Genomic DNA, 28,000 nt, shown 5'->3' on the forward strand with positions numbered 1-28,000 from the left:
GAATAATAAATCCTACAATAAAAACTTTTAATTTCAAATATATAATTTAATTAATTTAATGTAAGAAATACTGTTTCCAGAGTACAAAGACAGAAAGAAAGATAATTCCAAACATATAATTTAATTAATTTAATGTAAGAAATACAGTTTCCAGAGTACAGAGACAGAAAGAAAGATAACAGCTTGTATTCAACATAAAAATACAGGTACAGAGATAAAGGATGAAACAGACAGAATTGATTACTATTGACAAAAACTAATGTTGAAAAATACAATGAAAAAATTCAATCAATGATTTACATTAAATTTACATATACTGTTGAGTTCTTTATTCTTAACAGTTTATTTACATATCCTATTCTACAAATAATAATTGCTAATGTAATACTAAATATAGACATTCATGTTGGTTATCAGAGTAATCCTGACAGAATTATTCAAAAAAATTGTATGCATTATATGGTAAAAGCATCAAATTGGTATAATGATGAACAATATTTCACCATTTTAACCATTAAATTTCTTCAGTGTGTCTATGTATTTTGTAGGTGTTTTGAATCCAGGTGGTAAATAGAAAAATAAAATCTGCTCCAGTCAAAATTGTGGGGATAGATTTCGATAGGGTCCACATCCAATATTGTACACTATACCAAAACCTTTCTTTGTGCTAAATTTTATGCTTTTATCACAAAATGCACACGTACTGCACCATTTTGCCTGACTATAGTTAGCCCTAAATAAAATTTCTGTATAGTCAGAATAAATACTTCAATAAGTTGTCTTTAGGCACATGGAACATTTAGAACAATTTTTTATTAAAACAATCGTCTTGGTCTTATATTTTGTACCGATATAATCTCATCGCCAACATATCAATCGAGATCATCCCATGAAAGATCCACCACCACCCATAAATGATCTGTTCTGAGGTACAGGCATCATTCCAAGAGCTTTCTTATTAGCAGCCGGTCGACTTGTGGTTGTAGCAGATGTTTTAGATTTGGCCGGTGTTTTCTTCTTGTATTTAAACTGACTAAATGATGACTTGGAATTATTCCCAGCTCCACTATAAATATATACAAATATAAAATGTCTTTAATAAATTATATTCAATTTAATTTGAAACATATTTTAGTTTATTGTAAATTACTTTGAAATATACATAATAGTACTCAATGAATACAGATTTATCTACAAACTACTGAGTTGATTTTAAACTGCTAAACTAGTACTAACTGAATATAGATTAATCTATGAACTAAACTGAGTTGGTTTAAAATGTTATACTAGTACTCATTGAATACAGATTTATTTACTAACTACTGAGATTGAGATAAATTTAAACTAGTATTCAGTGAATACAGATTAATCTATTAACTACTGTTTAGATCAGGGATGTCAAACATGCGTGACCCGTGGAACAAATTTCTACAAACTGACAAGTCAATAATTCTTAGAAACTAGTGGTGGAAATCATTTATTATTGTTTTTCGGTTTCAGTAAAACTCTGACTTCTGTACTGTATGTCATAGAAATCTAAATTGTATGTAATATAAAAGGACTTATGTTCAATATTATATCTTGGCAATATCTAGAAAATTACCTGTGTCAAGGACGTTTGGCTTTCTTTTTAGAATTCAGTAAAGTTCAAGGAATTTAGGCTTTATCTTGATATATTTGTATATCTCCGGCCCACTTGATATAAAATTTTATTTCATATGGCCCCTGAATCAAAATGAGTTTGACACCCCTGGTTTAGATGAATGAAATATCTTCTTCACAGACGAGTGAATTACGGTACTTTCAGACGTTCTTTGTGTTGAGAAGAAACCTATATAAAGTGTATTTTCTAGCAATATTGTATTTTTAAGCTTACCCAGCAGCTTTTTTATATCCTGCTTTACCTCCACCAGCTTTCTTGTATCCTCCTCTTTTTCTCTTGAAGTTTTTCTAAAAATATAAATAACATGTATCCATATTATAAACTTAATCATTAAACCAAATATAATACTTTATAAATAGTTCAAACCAGACGATTTGCCGGCTTGATATTTAATATATATGCACAGCATTCACTTTTTATACACCATCAGATAACCTACAGTATTTTAACTACTTAGCTATCTTTTTTTAAAACCTCCAAAATAATGATTTGACCACAAATATAGCAATTAGCAATCCTAGGTTTTACCAAATTTTATCAAGATTTACAATTGGAAAATTATGAATTGCAATACCAATCTTTCTTATGGCTAATATAAATTCCCGGCAAACTTGAAAAAAATCTATTAATAACTCTGATCACAAGACATTTTGGATGGACGTACGGATTAACAATGTATGTGACTAAAATATACATCCACATTAAATGTGGGCATATAACCATGTCCGATGAAATACCAATTTGGTACTAAAGAACAAAGGCATAGAAGGGTTATTTAAAAACAAATCCTGGCCCCTTCACTTTCAAAACAGTTCTTTTCTTACAACAGATACTGACCTTTCCTTTACCATAAGCACCTCGTCTACCACCACCATTATCACTGTGTAGATCTGTATTAAAATATGGTGATGTCATATCATCATCATCTTCTTTATTATTACTACTTACACGATCATCTTCTATATCTACATAAAAACATCAAAAATATATTTATACATATACACAACATACCCCACTGACGGCCTAATTGTCTGTCCTGTTAACATCTATTAAACAATGTTCAGGTTAAGTGATGTATTGAAAATAACATTATATGACTACCTTGTCAACCGCTTCAGAGGGCATATATTACATATGTTTGCATTCAATACCGGCTGAATATAATTATGCATTACCTTTTAACTTGCTTTTTATTTACAATTAGAACTCCCGACTAAGTTGTAACAATAGTAGAACATACAGTTTATTGTAAACTTTATAAATATTGTGTGAATTAATCTGAGACAAACTTACGTGGTAGAAGACATTTATAATTCGCTAAAACTTGCAATAATCTATCAACTTTATAAGTTTGTATTTTCTTTGATGTAATGAGATCAATCTGTTCTATCATCTCCTCTTCAGATGTTGGTAACTTCTCCGCCATTTGCCATAACATAGTGTTAGTAAAGATAGTAGCATAGTTAAATACACCATGTTCTCGTGCTGAAATATACATCATCTTGAATATAGTAATATGTTAAATATTAAATGACATTATTCATATTATTGATGTGTAAAAACATCAAAGTTCTATTTTACTCAGTTGTCAGTTTCAACATAAAAGTGTTTTGTGATTAAAGGTGTAATATATTTATACACTCTCCGAGAGGCTGGGAGTCAGCTGGAGTTGTGACCCATAAAAACAATTAATTATTATAATAAAATGATAATTAAAAGTTGATCCTAAAAATCACATTATATTTAAGATCTAAGCCCTGAAAAATTATGCACAGCAAGGTGTCCTCAGGGTCCCACTGCTGTTCTTAACAATCCTACATCTATTATGTACTATTAATTAACACATGAAATAGATAATAATGCAGCAGATACATATCAGAACATCATTATACATAAAAAGTGACTAATTGCTTATGCCAGATTTAAAGAGAAGTGATGGCTAAAAAGTATTTATGATATAAAAATAAAGAAAATGTTTGCACCAATAGCTTTAGCAATAGGTAATAATTCTTTATAACATTCTGATGTTAGTTTCTCTCTATCACTTTGTGGTTCCTGTCCAATCTTACTCATCTCTAACTTTTTACGATTCGTATGAATCTGTAGTTCCACCTATAATACACATTGTAGTACACTGATATTAAATATGGGGAAAAAGACATCAAATATTATATCTAATAACAGGGTCTAGAGATCTACTCTAATTTCAAAGACATATTGAACAGTATAAAATCAGAAAGGTACACATGCTTTATACATAAAATTAATGATAAATAATGTCACTGATGAAAAAATTATAATATTTTGGGGTATTTTGTTCCAGAGAAGACTGCAAGAACATAAAATGAATGACTACCAAATGAGCATAAGTTTGCAGAACATGTGATTCACAAACAGGGGCCTGTTGAAGATCTTAGGGACAGAGAATGTTTTAAAAATATGTCAGGAGTATTTTTGACTTAACTCTACAGCAAATAGATAACCAAAGTACATTTTAAAATATGGGAGTAACATGAGATAATAGTTTTGTTTGAGTTATTAACCTAATTGTAGCATTTTGCACTTTTAAGGGGCAAATTTTAGGAAGTTTTCATCTTTATATTACCGGTAGTAATAATAATAGGTTAGATTATATAATATTGTTAATAAGTAAAATACAAGTTACTACTTACTTTAATTGCACCATTTAGTACTTGTGATACTTTCATACCAGGTCTAATATAACAAGCTGTCATATCCATAGCTGTAACTTGCAAATCTTCCATTAATATACCATCTATAACTAACTTACGCATTAATCTCTCGGCATCTTGTCGGGAATAAGCTGAACATATACCATGGGCTTTGTGTTTATTATGTCCTAGTTGCATAATCTTTGTATTCTGTGATCCTAAATATGATTTAATTAAAAGAATAATACTGATCAGAACTAAACATTCGAAGATGTTTCTGAAAATAAATTGTCATTATTCTGCCAAGTATGTGTCGAAGTTCATATTTTGTGTAACAATGTTTTCATATCTACGTAAAAACATCTCTAGAATTGGAAAGAATGTCAGATGTAATAAACTAGGTGAAAAGGAGACAAGCAGATAATTTCTAGGTTAACTAGCTAGGTCATACCTTGAATTAACTCTATAAAATATTGTAAAGTCAGTTTATTTCTGGGTTAAATAGACAGATTTTATATTTAATGTTAATTTATTGTGCAGGTTGAACAGCTAGATCTTACCTTTAATTAACTCCACAAAATGTAGCAATGTTAGTTTATTTCTAGGTTGACTAGCTAGATCTTGTACAGCTTGTACTATTACTTTAGCATCATCTGTCACATCACGTAATGTAAAACTATCCTACAAAATAAACACACAAATAATTTACAATTAATCTTTTTTAATAAGAAAACTTATAATAATTCATTTAACCATTTTCTCTAAAATTAAAGAGATTTTAGCATTTGTTCAATTCATTATCATTTATATTGTCACAAAGAATGATGTAGGGTGTTATGCATTCATATTTGGAAATTAAAAAGTGTGCATATGAGTATATCAGATCAAACAAATAACATTTAAAAATTCAAACTTTATATTTTCAAAGCGTTTGTAGCACCAATACACTTTCAAGCCATCATTCTACAAGACAAGTACAATATTAAAGACTATTATTGTGGAGACTTTCAGTGTATCGTAGGAAATATTTTTTGAATATCCAGATGTCTTTTGTATCCACCAGATATAACTAACCTTTGATTCACAGTTATCACACACAGAACCTCTATATTCATTACATTTAGATCTATCAAAATAATGTTCACCAAAATACTGTAATATCTGAGATCTGCGACAATCTGTTACATTCTCACAATATGCTACCATTCTAAATAAATTATCTAGATGTACACGTTTAGATTCATAATTAGCATTCTGATCCACTGAAAAATATAAACAGAACAATATTATTATTTCAAAACAAATGTTATCTTTCGTAGCATCATTTGTGAAACTCATTAATTGCAGTTTCTGCTGAGCACAAAATTTGATCAACCCGATTTACAGCTCACTCACAGATACATAACTAACACCTTTACAGCTTGCTCAGATACATAACTAGGTCTAACACATTTATAGCTTGCTCAGATACATAACAAACACATTTATAGCTTGCTCAGATACATAACTAACACATTTACAGCTTGCTCACAGATACATAACTAAAACATTTACAGCTCGCTCACAGATACATAACTAACCAATTTACAGCTCACTCACAGATACATAACTAACACAGTTTTATTCTGTAACTAATCTCCTGTGCATGATTTTCATTATTCGGAAAAAATAAAATTTCATACAACTTAATTCATGCTAATATATACTCAGACTGATTATTCAACATTTACAAAATCAAAATATCAACTCTAGATAATCTTCCGACTTGGATTCAATCAGATTAAAAAACAAGCCCATCAATTAGATTTTGCTCAAAACATACAAATGGGCAGTGGACTTATAGGGAGCAGCATCGATCGATTGAATTTCAATTCATATCTTTGTAAAAATGGAAGGAACTGAACCACTTTTTGACTGATATTAAGTATAATAGATTCAAATTTTTACAATATTGTAGTTTGTAGGGAATTACTTTATCGCTAAAATCACGCTCAGAAACTTTAAGAAGGTAAACACTTACTTTGAATCATTGTTCTAAGTCGTTTAACATCACTATAATTATAGAAGAGTATACAATGTGCTAGATGACCATCTCTACCAGCTCGACCTGCCTCTTGATAATAACCTTCTACAGACTTAGGTAATGAATAATGTACAACAAATCTAACATCTGGTTTATCTATACCCATACCAAACGCTATAGTAGCACAGATTACCTGTCAAAATATTACAATAAACCTTGCATCCATATTTTTGCATAAAAGTTTGGAAACTATAGATGTTTCTGGTAGAAATGTCAAGTAGGCTCAGTTATCATGTATGCAACCCTGATAAATGATAAATGACATTGGACAATCATAAATTTACTCATTGCTATCATAAAATAGCAAGCAGTGATTTGTCTGTTTAATTTTTAAAGATCTTTTATAAATTTAAGTCCATTCTTTTATGCATGATAGTGATGAGAAGAAATTACTGAAAGTATACTCCATTGAGATTTGAAATGGGAGGAAAAGCATTCACATTAGAATTATAAAAGCTGTGCTACACAATGTTCCACATAATAAAAACACCCTCAATCTGCATCAGATTCTTTTAAAGGATTGTGTAAGGACCAAGATGGTTTTATTTCACTCAACCTTTCAACACAAGTTATTTTGTTGTCTTCTAAAAAATATGCTGAATTGTTAATTGGAATAAATATAGAAATATGATAACCACACGAACTCCTTCCATTTATTCTCAAGCCATGTTGTGAGAACCAATGTTGTATAGTTTACCTTACTATCACCATATAACCATTGTTCTTGTATATCAAATCTTTGTTTATCAGATAAACCAGCATGATAAGATACAGCTTGTATACCAGCTTTCTGTAAATCACTTGCAACATTATCACATTCCTTTCTACAAAATACAATTAGAAAAATAATTACTCTAGTCCATTTTCTCATTGTTTTGCTCACAAAAAGCACAAGCATAATAAAGCAAATGGTCAAGGAGTTGATACCATTAAGATTGCTTGGTGCATGTGCCCAGTCACAAGCTCAAGATTCTTTAGGATAATGAATGGAAACTATAAAAGAGAGAGAGAGAAATGGGGTTTAACGTCCACTCAACACAAACTAGGTCATTTCGGGACTAACATATGGTTTAATTTTATTTCAAGAATTCGCTTGCGCGTAGGGGTCTTTAGCTGTGGGAGGAAACTGGAGGACCCTAAGAAAACCCACAAGGTTCGACAGGCGACCCTACTTCTTGCCACGTACAACCGGGAATTCGAAACCACGCCAGTTGACTCAATGACAGGCTTTATGATACAGCGCGCGCACGCTAACCATTCAGCCATCCAACCCCCCTGGAAACTATTATGCTTGTTAACAAGATGAATGTAAACTATAATAATGCTTGATAACAAGGAGAATGGATAATAAATAGCTTGTAAGCAAGGTGGTTGGATAATATATAGCTTGTTAACAAGATGAATGAAATTTATACTCAGCCAAATTAAAAACTTGACACTGATGAATTGCAACAAAAAAATTTTTCTGGTAAGTCAAATAAATTTTAAAGTGTTTCTAACGATAGTAAGTAGTAAGAAGCCTTTAATTTCATAAAAGATGAAAAACCTGAAAAACACGTGCAAACACAAACTCGTGAGGTCAATCGATGCAAGTTTGCTTAAACTGAACACACACACGTAACTTGAACTGGAAAAACAAATTAAAATTGTTATTTTCATCTTTGTTAGAAAATGCCGCGCCTTTCAAATGTAGAACATCTACGTGCTATAGGTAGGCTCTATGCTGGTCAGTCTGTGGTCACTGTTGCAAGAGCCTTTAATTGTTCACGCCAGACAATAATTAATCTTAGAATGAGAGTGCTTCAAACTGGAACTATTGCCGACCCCCCAAGGGCGGGAGCGCCACGTGTGACGTCACTCCAGGAAGATCAAGCAATACGATTACGTCATCTTAGAAACAGATTTGTCACTGCCACCTCCACAAGTAGAGAGATGTTTGGTGGGAGGGTAACTGCAAAAACTGTTCGAAATCGCTTGCAGGCTGCTGGTCTTCGGGCTCGGAGGCCCTATAATGGACCAATATTGAAACCTCTTCATCCCCGTAACCGACTTGTGTGGGCCACAAGACACATAAGATTTACTCAAAGACAGTGGAATTTGGTTGTCTTTAGTGACAAATCTCAATTCACTTTGAGATTTGCCGATGGCAGGTTCCGAGTTTACTGCAGATGAGGTACAGGGATCAGATTTTGCAACCTGTTCTTCTTCCGTTTATGCAGAGACATGGGCCTGGACTAACATTTCAACAAGACAATGCTCGACCCCATACAGCAATTGCTACCCAGCATTTTTTAAGAAATGCCGGTGTCCAAGTCCTGGATTGGCCGTCGCTTAGCCCTGACCTTAATCCTATTGAACACGTCTGGGACGAACTGGGTCGACGTGTTCGTCAGCAAGTGAATCCACCACTGACGTTGCAGGACCTTCAACATGCTCTTGCTGAGCAGTGGCGACGTCTTCCTCGGGTAGTGTTTACTAATGTTCTGAGATCCATGAGAAGACGTTGTGTGGCAGTACAAGACGCTAGAGGAGGCCACTGCCGTTACTAAACACTTTATTCTGATTGTTCTCCAAGTCTGTGAATTTCATTTTGGGGGTTACTGTGACATCACGAATGTTATCAATGTCAAGGACTTTCGCGAGACGTATTCTTGCTTTCTGTTGATGTCAAGGTCGTCTGTGCACAACATAACACTAAAATAGTTGCCTTAAACCAAATATTAAAAATCTAGTCCCAAAAATCCCGAGTGTCAAGTTTTTAATTTGGCTGAGTATATGTAGTTTGTTAATGAGATGAATAGAAACTACATGGCTTGTTAACGAGATGAATGGGATCTATATAGCTTGTTAACAAGATGAATGGAATCTATATAGCTTGTTAACAAGATGAATGGATACTACACAGCTTGTAAACACGGTGAATGGAAACTGTATAGCTTATTAACAAGATGAATGGAAACCATAGCTTGTTAACAAGATGAAAGGAAACCATATAGTTTGGAAACCATATACTATATAGTTTATTAACAAGATGAATGGAAGTCGTGTGCTTTAAATTGACTTTTTAATATACAAGGACTTTTTATTTTGATATACACGGATGTTTGTATTGTATGTTTTTACCAATTTTCAACCCATTAAGTGTAAATAGTTTAATTAAATCAACCTGTCCATGATATCATATCTAATGTATTGGACTTTAAATCTTTAATAAACAAGATGAATGGAAGCCATATAGCTTGTTAACAAGATGAAAGGAAACCATATAGTTTGTTAACAAGATGAATGGAAACTATTTGTATAGCATAAGAATGACCAAAAACTACTCAGATTCTAAAGCTACATACCTTGATAGACAATAAACAACTCCAATATCACCTCTAAACTTAGTCTGTATTAGTTCTTGTAGTTCTTTTGTTGCTGCTTTAGGTTTCTTTAGTTTAATTAAATATTTGAGATTACTTCGGTTAAAACTCTGCATAAACCTGCATTAAATCATTAAAATTAAATAGAATTGACAGAATTATTAATTTAAGACGAGATCTAGATAAAATGTTTTTGTCATATTGCTCAATTCATTTCTATTTGTGACACAATTCTCAGAGCTAATGGAACTCAAGAGTTGTAAATGGTTAAAATACTAATAATTAAAGATGCATTATGTAAGAGCTCAATCTTCCTATTGAAGGTCTTTCTTTGGGCCTCAAATATTTAAAAATTATTAATTAGACATGTACTCACATGATAAGCCCATAACCAACTCTCTAGAACATCGGATGGTTGTGATTTTGAATGTATTGATACATGAGCGCATTTAATAATTAAATTTAAAAGTGGATAATTAATACTTTGTTTATTATCGTAACAATGGTAGCAATGAAAATCAAGACTGAAATTATCAATACATTCCACTTTCATTATCTATTTTAAACCTATTACAGTAAGAATTGTCAGCTCTTTATCTAAATCTTACATAATGTATTTTTAATACTTGTATTGAGAGATATATGTGTTCTGTGTTAAATATTGGTGAATCACGCTGGCAAATGCACCAATTCCATTGCTCACTAACAATGAAATTTTTACAAAAACATGGAATGTAGATCTTACCATTTAGGATCATTCATGCCTAGTTGATGTATAATATCTTTGCGTACTCTAGGTGTAGCTGTAGCTGTTAATGCCATCATAGGTACCTGTCTATACTTACTACGTAATAAATTTAACTTTTTATAATCTGGTCGAAAATCATGGCCCCACTGAAATAGTAATATAGAAATAGAATAGAGTATTCAGTGTCTTAAAATAAAGTTTAAACTTATTATAGATCATCTTGCTCGCTTGAAAATATACCCAAGTCCCAACATTACATTTGTAATTATACGAAAGTACATTGCTTTCATAGAACTTGCTTTCCATAGAACTGTTGTGTTTATTTTACAAAGCTCTTTGGAATAGGTATGATGTTACAGTTTACAGTGTTTATTCTTAAACAACAACATAGTATGAAATGTGGTGGAAATTTACTGTATATATTTTTAATCATATCTGTTTGGTAGCATGAATAAATTGTTTACCTGACTAACACAATGAGCTTCATCTATAACAAATCTATCTAATAGCTGTCTATTATACAGGTGTTCAAAACAACTTAATAATTTAGTACTAGCTGATACCTGTAATATATAAAGTATAATAACAAACATTATGAGAGTACTGCTGAATCTATGCATGTTTTCTACTGACTCCAACAAATTTAAAAATGCATGTATCTATAAAAGGTTGAATTTTTAATCCATGACTTACTTGATTGAATGTTCTGGAATTTAATTCTCTCAATCCTCAAAATAGTGACAACCTAGTAGAGCATGAGATTTCGTGCTACAATGCATGCATCGCCTACATAATAAAACATCTCAACCAATCGTGACAGCTGAAATGTATTTGTTGCGTTGTCGGAACTGACAGAACTGTGACAGGACTGATTTCTGCACCATTCGATTTCAATTCTGTCAATTTGGGATGTTTAGGACTGACGATCGAGCATCCCCTTTAAGTCAACAAAGGGCCATAAATCATTAAAAACTTTACAGAATCCCACAAATGCCAACTTGTTCTGTAAGTCTGCTATTTACATATATATCTGTGAATCAACCTTTAATCAAATTCTTAAAGTTTAATCTCAAATAATTCTGGAAAATAGAATTTTCATTGACTTACAGAAATTAACAGGCCAAAATTTAGTAAAAGATTAAGGGAATCTCACAAAAAGTGAACTTGAGGGGACTAGCTAGCTGATCATATAACATCCAAACATTAATTAAAGGTGTACATAATATGCAGCATAAAAGGCTACAAAAAGACTCTGCCTATTCTGACATCCTGAGTTTAATTGAATAAAAATACTGCTTTATTTCTAAAAATGTACATCTTACATCTTACATCAAATAGAATACTTACCTTTTCTGGTGTAACATATAGTAACTGTACACCTGGTTCACGTTGATATAATAGATTATACACCTGATTAGACTGAGCTAAATCTATATCACCTGATAAACTAGCTGCTCGTATCTAAATATATACAATATATTACATTTAAAATTCAAATCTTGTTGTAAAATGAAATACCTAAATGCCAACTATATACATCAGATTTAATCAGTTTCTAGCTCTCATTAAAGTCATTTGTATTTTTGGTAACTATTAGATTTTCCCCGAATCAATCTACACTAAAATGAACTTTAATCTGAAAACTTATTTGAAATCAATGTTTAGATTTAGATAAAAAGAATACAAGTTATTGAACATAGCATATTTTAGTGAGTAAAACTTACATCAAGAGAGCGTAAACGCTGTACTTGATCTTGTATCAATGCCCGTAATGGTGATATAACAACTGATACACCGTTAGTTACTAACGCAGGTAGCTGATAACATAAACTCTTTCCTCCACCTAAAATATAAATAATATTATTAAATATACTGTCCTCTATGCAAGCCATGTGAAAAGCAGTAGGGTTCTTCCTATTGTTTTAAAATGCAAAATTTTAACTTTCTCTACATCAAACTCATTAAGCAAAAAAAAAAAATTTTTTTAGCTTTCTCTACATCAAACTCATTAAAGATACATTATGGGAGATAAGATAAAGAGCTAACAGTTCTCGCTATAATAGTTAAAAACTAGGTAATGTAAAGGTAATTTGTTGAAAATTTCTGTCAAATTGATCCACTATGAACCGAAATATCAGCTTTGTAAATTTCCGCCTAGCCTCGTTCATTATTACTACAGTTAGTACGTTAAAAAGCATATTCTTGATTATCCATTGTTTTGATTTAATTATCAATGAGCGTTTGCAGCATATAGGATTCTAATTCAGTCGATATCGAAAGCTAGCCGTGACATCGAGAGTTGATTATGGTCTGGATAAGTTAATTAATGTCTAATTAATAATTTAGATAACATGTCAGGCCTAAAGAAAGACCTGCGATAGGCAGATTTAGCTCTTGCATAATGCATGTTTACGCAAAAAAACCCAGAAACCCAGCTTTTGAAAAAAAATACATGCTATAAGAGAATATACCTGTAGGCATCAATATAAAAGTATCTTTTCCTAATAAAGCAGCATTCATAGCTTGTAGTTGATTACGACGGAAATCCTTTAATCCAAACGTCTGTCTAAATACTCGATACATATCTCTACTGTGGGGGAAATTTTGACCATCGAATTCAGCACCGTCATCTTTATCAGTAGCAGCAAATGATGGATTATAATCTGTTGATAAATGGTATGATTATTTAGAGTCATTTCATTCAATAATGTATGAGAGGTAAGAACACTGGACACAACCAGAAGGTCCTGGTTCGAAAAACAACCTTAAAATTTTCCCCAATTAGTTTCACACTTGCAAGGGGTGTAGTACCATAGGTCTTTTGTCAGACTTAAAACCAGTCGCCACATCCAGCGCATGACCCATGCATCTTTTCTATACTTTTTTGGAACAGCCTTGTGATCGTCTAGTATTTTCAATTGTCATCTTTGCTTCCTTTTCACATTGTGTATTTTCTTCTTACGTTTGTCTAACCAGGAATAACACTGCATCAGTTCAGTTCTACATTTTATATCAAGCTGGATACATATGGTTATAATGCGTAATAGATTACATTAGCATATAATTAACATCTTTCTCTCAGCCCCAACTCCCGTAAAAGTCTAACCAGCATGGCTAGACCCAGGAAACAGCTACATCATATGGTTTTCTAAAGAACCAAGGCGCTGTGTAGTGTCTACCCTCTCTGAGTATTCAGAGGCAGTCTCTAGAAACTCAGATGGTATCTGTCTGGAACCCAATGATATCTAAATCTTAAATGACTGGTTTGGGCTTTTTAACAGATTTGCTTACGTCATTAAGATTCTGCAAATAATGAATTTGACTGGATGACCTGGCGCCTGGTACGTTCGGGCATTTTTATGCGCGAACTCTTAGGTTTTTTTTTACTGGCACGCGCACAGGTACTATTTCTTTTTCTTTTAACAAGTACCCAAATCGGGGATTTCGAGCGGAGGTAGTTCGGAGATAAACAGTCTGTGAAGTACAACATTTGCCACTGTACCTGTGTATCGCTAATTATAAACCGAATGTGTGAAGACAGTTCATACATATCACTCAAAAATTTTTCAGTACAAACTCAGTTGATTCACGCTCGATTTGCTACTAAACAAACCCATCGGTTTATTTTCTCAACAGTGTAACCTGAAGTGACCGCGGATTTATTGACCTTGTATGAACTCACCATAGATATATCCTTACACCGAGAGAAATTATCTAGTCTCGGTGAAAAGAACCATGGTCATCTGGTAGAAAATTACTTTTGTATTTTTTGGAACGGAAAACAGTGTTTTTAGAAGCAAACTAACCTGCCGCACATGAGGATGTCATTATACTAATAATAAAAGGCGAGACCTCTTTTTGCGGCGCAGGCTTATCACTGAGTAGTAAACCGTCCACAAACAATAATATAGGAAGCCTAGTGACAGTGTAGTAAGTGGGCTATAGACTATAGGTTTGAGTCGAGATTACTGGCTTTCAGTTTACTCTGTTTTTGCGATAACCAATTATGTGAGAAATACCATACTGACATTCGGTTTTTAAAAGTTGTACGCGAACTAAATGCGTTTGTTAGATACTGACAGAGCAGCCCCGAGTCGAACAATCGCCGCCCGAGCTGTCTTCGTCAGCTAGTTTCACAATATCGTGCAATAGGTGTATTAATGTGATTTTTAGGTTTAACCCCGCAAACTATGCCAAAATAGTGTTTTCACTGCTTACAGAAAACTGAAATTTAAAAAAAAAAAATTTTTATGAGGGTGACCCTCCCACACACTCCCGCTCGGTCTGCGCAGCCTCATGCCTGGCACATACTGTCAACATTGTATATTTTTCCGTTTCCGCCCTTCCCCCCCACAATATATATTTCACGGCTACGTTGCGACGGTACCAGCATACCCAGTTGTTGACACCCATTACATCACTCCTGTCTAACAAATCATAAAGCTGTGGTGTTACGGTGGCGGCATAGTATTTCACCGTAACACCACAGCCACTCTAACCATTCATAATACATCTAACTATCCCTTTACAGCACTTCACTCCCTACACATTTCCCCTCGTCCTACTTTCCCAAACGTCAACAACACATCTCATACATCCAGTTCGCTGATTAACCCTTGTACCACGTCTACTGGATGGTTACAGTGTATGATGCAATTAGTAAATTTCCAATCACATGTTAAACATGATATTCTCCCACGGAACCAGCGATGTTTACCAAATTATAACTCTTTTTATGTGTAAATCTGTCACTCATTATTTGAGTGCACGAGATCTGACTTCCATAGAATGTGTGAATCCAGTAATTAGTTAAAGATACGATATCGTTGCAAAGGCCATAGTACTACAGGGGTGGTACCTGTGGGGCTGACAAACTGGACATTTCATTGACTGTTTCTAATGGCAGTTGGGATTTGAAGAAGAATGGGTGGAAATGCCACCACTACCCCTAACACAACCATAGAACTAAAAAAATATTGTATGTTTATCACAAAACAAGATATTTAACCCCATTCAATTCATAATTCTGCATGTTCTCAGTTATGATAGGGATACATGTTTGTATATTTATTTGTGCCAGGAGAAAAATTGATAACTTACCATCACTGAAATCTACTTGTCCCAGAGCAGGTTTAGCAGCCTTACTTGTTGATACATTTAATGATGGTACACTGGTATCTTTATAAACTAAAGGAATCATCAAAAAAATTGTTCTCATTATTCCAAAACTTGTGATTTATTATTTTATGTTTTAAAGTCTATCAAGATGACAGATTCAACATAAGGTAATTATCAACAAAAAGACATTGGGTCCTGTAATAATCATATTGTACACAATATTTTAGATTAAAAGATGAAATTTATTTATACTGGGTTCCAAATATACTACTAAAAAAGAAATGAATGTGAACAAGAAATGAATATGTTTAAAATGCAATATATCACAATCAATTTCCATATGCATTTTTGTTCTGATATAAATTAAAATACAGAGTAGATATTCCAAAAATCAGTGGTATTGTCGAACATAACATTCCTCAAAACAAAGGTTAATCAAAGTTGCTGATAACATTACAATGATGTCATTATTTAGAAAATATGTTATAAGAAAGATTAGGACATAACAGTTATAAATAATTTCATAGGAATTTATGTGAACCTCCATCAGTTTAGGTCACATTAATTTCATCACTTATTCATTTCTTGTCTTAAACTAACTGATTTTTTCAACACACAAACCTGATTTAGATAAACTTGAATTCATCTTGTTTATTGTAGTAGAAGTGGACATACTCCCACATTCTTCTTCTATCTCATCTTCAAGATCCAGAAAATCTTCTATAGCGTAATATTCATCTGGCATTTCACTATCAAATTCATCCATTTTTGAAGTGGGTTGCGGATTCGATCCCGAGCTACAGGCAACAGCTGGGTTATTATTGCGAGATATGCTGTAGTCAAACTGAAAATCTTGAGCAATATTAGAGGTATCATTCATAGAAGGTGAAAAACTTGTTAAAGTACTGTCATTAACAGAATTAAACATGGAAGCTGTTTGGTTGTTGCAAGAGTTATTACTATTTACACTAACAGATGACATTAAACCCGGAGCTCTAACAGCAGACGTATTAAATGTTGATCTGCTCAATGTTCTGTTTGAAATATTAGCACTAGGAGAAGTAGAATTTCTGGGACTTCGGCCCACATTACTGAGACTCGGACTAGAAGAAGAACTTGATGGCTTCTTGAATCCCTTCATGTAGGTCATCTGAGTATTGCCTAATTCCATATCGTCTTCAAAGAAACTATCTCCACATGGTATAGGCGAGTCAGCCCCACAGGTCACTCGTGAAACTGATGTTTTCTTCACGGCTGTACTGGTTACAAGAGATTTATTTCCTACAGCCGTGTCTGACAGTCTACATGAGAAGTTAAAGCTATTATTTCTAGAAGTACTTAATACTGGTGACAATGGAGGATCGAATTTCTGTACAGTTGTGGTCTTTGATAACACAGTTTTATTAACATCTGGTCTGTTGGCCTTTAAATTGGGTATAACTGGTTGATTCAAATTCTTCCCCTTTTCTTTCACTTGTTTTCTAAATAAAAATATGTGTTTTTGTGGTAATTATTATAAACAATTAATCAACATAAGTAATGAACCCTAAAAAATCCATAGAAAAATAATGTTTATACTTCTAACATTTCTAATATAAATATGTTTCAAGTTGACGTGCAGAAAATAAAATACACTATAATTAATATATAATGGATTACAAATCGCATTTTCATTCATATTAGTATTAGTATATTGCATGTAAAACTTTCATGGGTTGCATGATTTACTGTGTTAAGAGAAATAGAGAGATTGTGATTTGTAATTCATGGTGTGCAAGGATACATGATTTTATAGAAATTTTAGCATGTTGCATGGGAAGTAAATAAAAATACAAGAGTTGTATGATGATTTGTAGTGTTAGTGAAACTCTGTGCAGACTGGGGCTTCAATATAATGCTGAAGGTAATGTCTGCCGAGTCCAACAGCATCGTTACAAGCCGCTTATATGCCAAACACAACTTATACTGCAATCTGTCTCATAGCAAACATCTCTATAATCAAATCCTTTACTTGATAATATGACCATATATATACAATCACCTTATATAAAGAAGTTTCTGTAATCTGTCATAATCATCTGCTGCTGCTGACATGAGATCATCGGTCCGAAATTTACCAACAATATCACATATTTCATCTGTTACACTTAATAATAAATATCTCATTTCACACATATCATTATCTTCTACCTATAATATAACATTTAATGATTAAACATTAACTAGTTTCTCATATATACATATTATATGTCTAATTAACATTTGTAACAAGGTAGCAAATTTAATAAATTAAAGATGTCTGTGTAAATGGTTGATCGCCCACATCCAAACCTGCTATACTATATACTATGTAGCTCCAATTAAAGATGGGTGATTTAATGGTATATATGGACCAAAAACATATTCAAACTAATTAATTTGTCATAAATATGCTCCAAATCCTTCTCAAACATTGTAATTGCGAAGGAATGCCCTGCTATTAAAATTCGATCAAACCAGGTCATGTTTACGTCACGTCTTGTTAGTCAGAGGAGAATTCATTGCATACATAAGACGATGTTTTCTTTAATCGCTTATTATTTATTACAAATATCGAATCCTAATCAAATTCTCGGATTATCCACTACCCGCGTCTTTTTCTGTCATTTTTATCTCAGAAAGTATTGTACGTCGAACTCTTCATAAAGTTTATCAACTTTTACATCAAGCGCTCAATGTTCACTTGTGACCTTAGAAGTTCTTAATCGTCAGGCTGTTGATTAGGGGAACCCTTACATTTTTGTCCTGTATATGCTCCATGAATGTTTTTCGGGGAATCCAGTATTTTTCTAGTAAGATTGGATATCTCTACTTTCCATATATACCAAAATTGCCATACTTTTATTGGAAATAACCACCTGATAAACACTTTTCTGGGAACCCATCTTTAACTTCCTTATGTCATAGATATTTGGGACATACAGTGTCAGTGAGGTTACATAAAAATTAAAAGAAAAACATTAATAACCTGTGTAACATTGAGTTTTAGGAGTGGATGTTGTGAAACATCTGTTAGTGGAATCACTTCCGTTTCTATTATACTTCTTCTTGTTTCCGACTGGTTAGTTAGTTGTCCAGAAGAAGCAACTGAAGTTTTATCTGATACAGTTATAGCAGCATCATTGGATGCATCAGAAACTATCTGTACATTAGAACCAATTGAGTCGATTGTATCATCATCACTATCTAGTCGTGTGTCATGTCTGCGACGTTTTGATGCTGGCATCATTTCTTCTTCCTCTTCACTTTCCCCTGACTAAAATCAAAAAAGAAGATCATTCACATTGAATAAGCTTACTAATTATTCTTGACTGAAGTTATTTTAGTAATCAATTGTTTTATTTTTTCTTCATCATAATTCTGGTATAAAACAGTTCAAAAGTTACCTGCTCATGTTTAGATGGAGTATCTGGTACTGTTTTAACTTCAATATTAGAAACAATTTCATTAAATTCTTGATCATCTAAATCCATAGGGGGACTCGGTGCTCGTGTGGTTGTAGTTGGAGCCTTGTTTTTAATCTGGGAATAGGTTCGAACAAAATGGGTAGAAATCATAAGTAACTATATAGAAGCAGGATACAAAATGGTAAATGAACTTGGTAAGAAGCCAATTAAATAGGAATAATTGTGTGAAGCTGTGATTATTCATATAACCAAATATTAAGCATGCCTTAAAGACACAAAAGGGTCAATATAGCCATTGAGATGATTGAGGTATAGTACCACATCTCTAGTAGTAAAGATTTTAAGGCTGATCATATAAAATTGCTATTAGGAATGATTTCGTAATTTTTCATTCACTGGTACTTTCAGACAATCTAGTATACATAAAGAGGACACCTACCTTGAAATTATTAGATGTAAATTTAAATGGTTTGGCTTTAGGTGGTATTGATACACCTGAGAAAAAACACAGATTTTTATCAAATGCAATGCCATAATTGAAGATAAAAGTAACACATCTGACACAATAACAATAAGAATTTATATGTGTTTCTTACTTCAATGAGAATAGTGGAAAAGTAAAATAAACAAATATAATAAGTTTGATTTAGATTTCACATCGTGGAAAGGTAAAATAAACAAATATAATAAGTTTGGTTTACATTTCAAATATTATCATGATTGGTTGTTCCATTTGTCTGCTTAGTCAGATGTGACTTTATAGGATCAGTGATGCTCTTCTAAGTAACCAACACAACATAGATAAGCATCACTTATCCTATAAAGTCACATCTGACACAATAAACACAACATGGGACAACTCGTCATGATATATCCTATAAGGTCACATCTGACTGAACAGACACAACATTATCGTTTTATACCTTGAGAAGGTGTAGCATGAAAATCAAAGTCGTCATCATCATCCTCATCTATAAAAATACTAGAGACAGGGTTGGTAGGAGGTGGGATTATTCTCAAATTATTGTTAAATATAGACGGGGCATTCGTCTTGATTGGAGATCTGAAACAAAATATATCAGAAATCCAAGAAATCTAACCTTTATTATTATCATATCTTATCAGCATTGGATTTCACATGATAAAGGTATAACTAAAATACATAATTTGTCTTCATATCAAATAGTAATAGCATCTGGCTGGTTTAAATTTATTGTTAACTTATCTGGAATTGTATGTTGCACCAACATTTTTCCCATTCTTGTGATTGTGTTTTCTTTCTACTTTAAAAACAATGAATTTAGAATAACATTATTTAATTACCTATGTGGTGGTACAGCCGCAACAGGTATCACTTTATTCGTAAATGCTTTGATGCTAGTTTGTGTGCCTTGCTGGAAATGTATGTAAGAAGAAACAAAAATTCATTAAAAACTTAACAGAAATTTGTATGGGCAGCCTAGTCATATTATCAATATCAGAAATGAAATGAAATAGGGTTTAATATCCTACTGTTCTGCTCCGACTGGGCTAATAATGAATAATATCAATTACATCCCAGAAATAATATATTCACTGGCAGTGGTAGAAAAGATGCATACTAATTTCAGATTTCTTATATAATTTAATTGAAGACCACCCAAAGAAATCCAAAGAACTCTTACATTTGGCGATGATTTGTTGGAGACATTTGGGTTATGACATACAGCTGACTTGAAAGGGTTAACTAATGTTGGAGGAGGCTGGTTAATAGATCTAACTTTATTGGTGGACAAGCTTGAAGATCTTTTAAAGGTAAACCCCCTGTAATTATAAATATTCCTTAGTGATATAAGATGTATCAACATATAGTAATGACAGATATTTATAACAAGAACACCACAACATTTTAAACTTAAACTATCATTCATGAATCATTTTAACTATATTTACTTAGGAACACCACAACATATTAAACTTAAACTATCATTCATTTTAAGTATATTTACCCAGAAAGAGTTTTTCTTACCCTTTCTTAACATTACCACTTTGATCCATTCTCTTTTATAAACATAACGCTGCCTGAAAGGTTTTTATAGAATACTACAAAAACCCTGCATTAAAAATGCCTTGAGTATCCATTTTAGAAACCTTTAAATAAAAGAAACTTTAACTAAGTAATTCAGATTACATGAACAGCTTCATAGCTGCTTGTAATTAGATTATTTTATTTAAATAAATAACTTGATCTTCTGTATTGAAACAAAACAATAGTAAGGCTGATGTCCCATGCCTCATTAATCACTTAAATAATTATCGACCTGAACAGAACATGCTTAGTCAAGATATTTATGTAACGAAACTACGCAGCAATGTTCATCATCACACCCAGTCAAGACATTCATCTAATATAATCATCTACTTGCAAGTAGGTCTATCAATGTTCTACCTCAATTAGAAGCAGATTTATTGTGTTCCAAAAAGTCTTGCAGACAGACAACTGCTTGGTCCAAGCAGAAATTGTTCATTGCTCATATCCCTACTTATTAGCCTAAGCAGAAAATGTTTATCATCACTCTCAGTCAAACTCAAAGCATTCACATAATAATAAACATCTATCTACACAGAGTTTGAACATGCTACCTAAATTAGAAACTGATCAGTTATTATGGGGACGGGGGTCAAAGCATTTACACATAATAAACATCTACACTAAGCTATTACAAGATACGGAGAAGCCCATGTGTAACTTATTTTAAGGTCGCCATACTCCCATACAGATCATTCGTTATTTTCATGCCTCCATTAAAATCATAAAGTGCATACTCTCGTTCACTTCATACTTCCACCAACTTCATACACGCATTGATATCATCTATTAATATCATGATTCATCAATCTTAATGCTCTCCTTAAAGTCACAGAACGCTATTTATATTTTTGGGAAAACTTCTTTAAATTTTGATTTTTGGCTGTTTTTGTTTGTTTGATTTTATTGTCTGCAGAAGTTATCGGGTTTAGCGATTATTTCCATTTCTTCAGAAAATTAAAAACTGTGCAAAGTCAAAAGGAATGAAAACAAAAAATATTTTATGGTTAATCAGCAATGGCTGCTGAACAGCAGATATGATTCAAATCTGTTGAAAATCGGAGTACATTTAAGGCCTAAATAAAGACCTGCAATAGGCAGATTTAGCTCTTGCATAATGTATGTTTAAAGGAGCTAAGTCTCTAACTCAATATTTTCCATAACATTTGAAATTAAAAACACGAATTAGAATTCAATATTGATCAATTTCAATCAATATTGATGTTATCTTGCCATGAATCTATAGAATCCTAAAATATATAAGACACAATTAACATTTTATATAATCAGTACACGATTAGTGTGCCCTATGCTATTTTTGTTGCCCAAACTCAAACAATCGAAAAGGTTGTGTTCGCTGTTTTGATTACAACATACGTGATTATCAAAATTTGTCAACCTTTTCCCCCTGCAACATATTACGATGGTTTAGCTCATCACGTGACATGTGTAATGTTGTGATGGAAACAGTTGAAAATACAAGCAAAAACAATGACTTTCCAAGAGACAACTTTCTTTTTTTTAGTAGGGATATTTAAAGTAGCTAAGTCCGTAACTCAGTATCATCCCAAATCTTCGACATTGGAAACACGATTTTTTTTTGCAATTTAAATCAGCATTGGTGTTGTGATCTTACCTGGAAAAGATGGGCTTCTGATATCCAATATTTAAGACAAAATAAACATTTTACCAATTTTACCATTGGTACACGAATCGTGTACCATAATGCGTTTCAGCGCCATTTGTAACAAGATGCTCAAAGAATGAGGCTAGACATATTCCACAAGTCATGTCAAACGGAGATATCATGTTCTTATTTGGAGAGCATGCGCAATAAATAATATCGGTGTTGACTGGAATAACCAGACGCTAGAAACGGACTTGCTGTTCAGACTTCTGGCGTATTTCGCCGAACATAACTGATGACAATTCACAGTAAAACAGACACGATTGAATGTAAAACAGTTTATATAAATTCATATTACATTATTATATATTATGTTGCGACCCATTTGTGCAACAGATTTTATTCAACCAGAGGTGGTTTCAACACATGGGCAAGTTTTAATAACAATTCTTCAGTAGTTTGTTCACAATCGAAGAAATCCGTTTAAAATTTACCACGGTTCAGACATTAGAACACTAGGCCTAATTATTTTTCATGTGATTGACCCTAGCCTAATCTCAATCTGAATCTCATGAATCTGATGATCTTCTCTGTAATCAGAATTGTTTTTTTTTTTTTTTCATTTGATTGACCCTAATGGTCTTCCGTACTAAGATGTTTTTCCTGTGTTAAGATAGGTATTTATATCACTTGTCTGAGTGTCATAGCATTGTTCTAGTTTTAAGGGGGGGTTGGATGGCTGAATGGTTAGCGTGCACGCGTTGTATGTATCATAAAGTCTGTCATTGAGTCGACTGGCGTGGTTTCGAATCCCCGGTTGTACGTGACAAGGAGTAGGGTCGCCTGTCCAACCTCGCGGCCCGTGGGTTTTCTCCGGGTCCTCCGGTTTCCTCCCACTGCTAAAGACCCCTACGCGCAAGCGAATTATTGAAGTAAGGTTGAACCATGTGTTGGTCCCGAAATGACCTAGTTTGTGTCGAGTGGACGTTAAACCCCATTTCTCTCTCTCTCTAGTTTTAAGATTGTAAAAAAATAGTGTTTACTTTTCATTATTTATGTTTACCGCCATTGATGTGTTCAAAAATTTGACTCGGAGAAACTACGAAAAGCGTTTGTTAAGAAAAAAAAAAATGTTTTAAATACATGCCTGAACTTGAATATTTGATTTTAAATCTACTAGCTGGCCACAAAAAATCGATAATGACTTTTTTGTAAAACTACAAGTGATTATCAGTTGGTGTATTCAAATCATTATTCGTTTCCCTAACTGATTTTTATTCGCGAAGTCTAATTTATTGAACCTGTTATTGCGCATGATCTTTTCATATACTTCCTTTTCCGTTTGCCATCTTGAAGTGTAGGATTCGGTGAATACTGTTTCACTTTAATCCAAGTAATCCTCCTTTAATTTTCTATATTTACATCTTTATTAAACACCCAATCAATGATAATAAATTAATTTTTCCATATTATTTGTTATGTTTGTACACCATTAGTTTCATACTGAATTAATCCGTTTCCAATATCGGAAATGTATGTAAACATTGTAAATTCTTCACGTGTAACAAACCTCTATCCCCCGGCTTCTTTATGAAAACATTAAATTGTCACTATTTAACTAATACTGTTAACGGGACAAATTAAACATGGCCACTTTCAGGAAGAAAATATTTATTGATGTTACATCAGTGTAGTAATACAGTATAGTATGTAACAGTAACCAGCCGTAGCACTGCCACTCTATGAGTGATTAGAAATCTCAAGTTACTAAGTTACGGTATTATCTATGGTTAGGGTGATTACTGGCTAACCACGCTGTATGGTATGATAATACTCAGCACTAGAGTCTGAGACTATAAATATCTACCAACTAGGCCTATTTACAGCGTCCAACCTCGTGGGTTTTCTCCGGGACCTCCGGTTTCCTCCCACTGCTAAAGACCCCTACGCGCAAGCGAATTATGTAAATAAAATTAAACCATATGTTAGTCTCAAAATGACCTAGTTTGTGTCGAGTGGACGTTAAACTCCATTTCTCTCTCTCTCTATTTACAGCGTAAAAAATCTATTGTTGACGATTCTGAATAGCAGTAATATTTAGCTTTTTGGTTATTACAGCAGCTTTAGAAATTACGTTCGTTTTATTTTTTAAATTGCTTTATCATTAACTGTACCGTTAGGTTGGAGCGACATCTTTTGGTTTAGTACAAATGATATCTCTGAAACACTAAGGTTAGTTGAAGAACATGATACTAGCAGTAGTTTCTTTTTACTTTTACAAGGTTCTTAAAGCAATTGTTGAGTTGCCTAATGTGCGTTCCAGCTTTCTGTTACGTTTCGTAAAAAATAGTCTGTCAATCAGAAGTAGAATGGTCGGTAGACTGGTTAAGCGAGACTAATGTAACCTATTTTTTACTCACAAGTGCCCGATGTTATGGCCGACATTCGTAAACGTCTTTCAGTGTATTATTTATGGATGGTTAAATGTTCATAATCATAGCATGACCGTTTATTTAGTGACTTTAAATGTGCGAAACTGATTTAACTTAGGCTTGGTATATATATATATATATAAATATTGTGGTGTACATGTAATTGTCAAGATATTTGGAGATATTTATTTAAGGTGGGTCGTGATATACCTCACGATAATTTTTTTTATATCTTCAAATGTATCGATAAGTATGCCATACAAGCCATGTACTTGGAACTGTTTTCCCCATTTATATTTACTAAAAGTGTCTTGTTCCATTTAATTTTAATAGGGTAAGCTTATATCCATATAAAGTTGCTTATTAACATCATTTTAATTTTGGACAATAAATCCAATTGCTCATAGTTATCCACTCTAAATTTACTCAAAATCAAATGTAGTTATATTATCAAAATGTTAACAAGCCAAACCTTCAGAGATAAATCACAATACATGCTACAAAACATCATAATGTTACCATTTATATTCTCCCAAATATTTAGCTATAGTTTTTGATTGCCATTTTGGAATTTTATAACTGGTGGTTCTACATGTAGGTTATGCAGTCTACTTAGGGCTGTATGATATTGCAAAAAGGGACGATATCGATATTGGCATTTTTTTCAACGATATAGTAAAATATCGCGATATTTAATAATAATGTCACTTTGCTATTAAATAAATCAAATATAAATGCATTAAAGCTGACTACAGTGTGAGTAAGAATTGTGGGTAAGAATTGTTTTATTCATACACTTTAAACTTTGCATTTTTTATAATATAGATATTTATTAAAATGAACAAAACAACATCCTTTTTGGATAAAAACGTTTCAACACAATAACAGGATAACAGGAGACATAACTTATGCATGTACATATAATTAAATTAAATACAACCGCTGATGTTTAAAAAGCGTCTGCTTGTGACCTTGTATAAGAAAATTCTCAAATATCACGTGCAGTGGAAGTAAGTATATGCGGTCTTCAAGTCTTGTATTGTAAGTTCAAACAGTTTAAAAAATACTAAATGATCCGGACTATCTTCCATTCAAACATTCGATTGGCTGCGGTTGGCCTAACAGTGACAGTAATCTATTTATAGATCGTTTTATTCTTGCTTTCAAAAATTAAGTTTCGTAGAGTTTTCTAAAAATATTCGTTTTTTAAAAAATGACAACCTATTTATAGCCGGGTAATTAGCCACGGTAGTGGGAAACTTCAGGCGTTTAGTAGGCCTAAGCTTTGCATGTAGTAACAACTGACAATTTATTGTCGACTAAAAACAAAGTAAAAGTAACGCATACACGATGCAGTGAAAAACGGCTGCGGACACTGGGCAAGTGTTTTCAACATTTAACGATTCTCAAAACATTAGATGTATTATAGTTTATTGCCGTCGGCTAATTTCCACTGCTGTATAATGTATTTATTATCTATTTTTATGATAATTTTTTTCGATATTTGAAGTTTTTGGCGATATTCGATAAACCACTATATCGACGATTTTTGGCCACATGATATCGTAGTTGGGTCTGAAAATACATATCGCGATAAATGACTATATCGAGAATATCGTACAGCCCTAAGTCTACTCCATTAGTAAGGTGGTCCACAAAGACCTACCTCCTCATTCAGTAAATCTGATCACCTCGAGAAATAACTACACTGCACAAATTTCCTTCTCTAGCCCAGATGATGCTGATGATATTCTCGCTAATAAATTGACTAATTGCACCAAACAGGTTTCGCACGACACGTGATATGTAACCTACATATAGGGCCTAATATTTTCTTATAAATGATATACTGCAATCGTACTGAAACCCAGCATCACACACAGTGATTAAGTGCAAAGTAGGTTACATTCCCTTCTTTTGGTATTAGTCTATTCTATTGATTGTTCGCTGGCCTGAATTGCCAAGATTTAATTTTTAAAAAACATTAGACCACCATGGTAACAAATCCGAGTCCTACAAATCAACGTACGTAGATTTTAGGAACTTTCTAAAATTAAAAGAAAGATGCTTATAGTATTCTATTCTTGCAAAAGGAGCAGCGATAAATTCTGCTAAGCCAAAAGATAACACTATTAACAGCATTGTTAATAAAATAGCAAATTGGACACTAAACCAAATATTATTGTAATATAGACTCGTTAACATGAAATGTCTTTTGGTTTCTATTCTTTAACAATATGTATAGAGAATGTCTTGTGCTGGGCTAGTCTAGGCAAATATTTAATGATGAAATATTACAGAGATATAGTCCAAGAGTGTGTAGGGTGTAAGAAATGAGACATTGACCAATAACTTTGATCTTGATCTACATGTATAAAGATTTTTACGTTTTAATTTAAGGTCACCATGACGAATAAATATATCAGTAATATGGCTGTTGGTGTTAAAAAGGGGCATAAAGTTACAAAAATAGAAAACCCTAAAAAAAAGAAAGCCAACAGGACAAAAGGAGTAAGTATAAATATAATGTACATGCCTAAAGCGGTGGACACACTAGCCGAATGATTCAGCCGAATCAATCGGCGTCGAAATTCGCCTAGTGTGTCCACTGTCATTCGGTCGAATGATTCGCCCAAATCAAACCGGTTTGATATATACGCCTGGTGTGTCCGCTTCACTGAACTGAAGCATTCGGCCGAATGTAGAATTCATTAGCCAATCACCACTCATCATCCACTCATATTGAGAAGTCATGGGATTGTTTGAAGACATAGACGC

At 33.0% G+C, this 28,000-nt stretch overlaps 1 protein-coding gene and 1 long non-coding RNA gene across 3 annotated transcripts; one reads left to right on the forward strand and one right to left on the reverse strand.

Moving 5' to 3' along the window:
- Nucleotides 1-85: 85 nt before the first annotated feature.
- LOC126818874 (recQ-like DNA helicase BLM) lies at nucleotides 86-23,864 on the reverse strand. 2 transcript variants are annotated; one of them, XM_050546500.2, is made up of 27 exons: nucleotides 23,834-23,864; nucleotides 21,104-21,225; nucleotides 20,760-20,898; nucleotides 20,419-20,489; nucleotides 20,019-20,158; nucleotides 19,535-19,590; nucleotides 19,075-19,209; nucleotides 18,657-18,944; nucleotides 17,691-17,839; nucleotides 16,271-17,130; nucleotides 15,632-15,718; nucleotides 13,003-13,194; nucleotides 12,256-12,374; nucleotides 11,879-11,992; nucleotides 10,996-11,094; nucleotides 10,529-10,677; nucleotides 9,766-9,903; nucleotides 7,116-7,242; nucleotides 6,356-6,551; nucleotides 5,410-5,597; nucleotides 4,896-5,016; nucleotides 4,336-4,553; nucleotides 3,646-3,775; nucleotides 2,957-3,148; nucleotides 2,501-2,628; nucleotides 1,877-1,950; nucleotides 86-1,066 (listed from the first exon to the last, which is right to left on the reverse strand). In XM_050546500.2, the coding sequence occupies exons 2-27, from the start codon at nucleotides 21,130-21,132 to the stop codon at nucleotides 883-885; spliced, it is 4,323 nt and encodes a 1,440-aa protein (XP_050402457.1). In that variant the 5' UTR covers nucleotides 21,133-21,225; nucleotides 23,834-23,864; the 3' UTR covers nucleotides 86-882. The 2 variants fall into 2 exon arrangements, with proteins under 2 accessions (XP_050402457.1, XP_050402456.1); XM_050546499.2 differs by lacking the exon at nucleotides 23,834-23,864 and adding an exon at nucleotides 22,800-23,753.
- A 221-nt stretch (nucleotides 23,865-24,085) lies between these two features.
- Nucleotides 24,086-27,723, forward strand: LOC126818880 (uncharacterized). The gene is made up of 2 exons (XR_007679391.2): nucleotides 24,086-24,183; nucleotides 27,623-27,723. It is a non-coding gene; the product is annotated as an uncharacterized LOC126818880 (long non-coding RNA).
- The last annotated feature ends 277 nt before the right edge of the window (nucleotides 27,724-28,000 follow it).

The sequence above is a fragment of the Patella vulgata genome, chromosome 4 (assembly GCF_932274485.2).
Source record: "Patella vulgata chromosome 4, xgPatVulg1.2, whole genome shotgun sequence".
In the NCBI taxonomy this organism is placed as follows: domain Eukaryota; kingdom Metazoa; phylum Mollusca; class Gastropoda; family Patellidae; genus Patella; species Patella vulgata.

Excerpts from the sequence above, each read along its gene's own strand:
- LOC126818874 (XM_050546500.2), bottom strand. The coding sequence starts at position 21,132 with ATGGATCAAAGTGGTAATGTTAAGAAAGG. Across the intron at positions 20,490-20,759 it reads CCAACAAATCATCGCCAAAT|CAAGGCACACAAACTAGCAT; the intron begins GTAAGAGTTCTT and ends ATACATTTCCAG. Across the intron at positions 7,243-9,765 it reads GTTGTTTATTGTCTATCAAG|AAAGGAATGTGATAATGTTG; the intron begins GTATGTAGCTTT and ends TGTATTTTGTAG.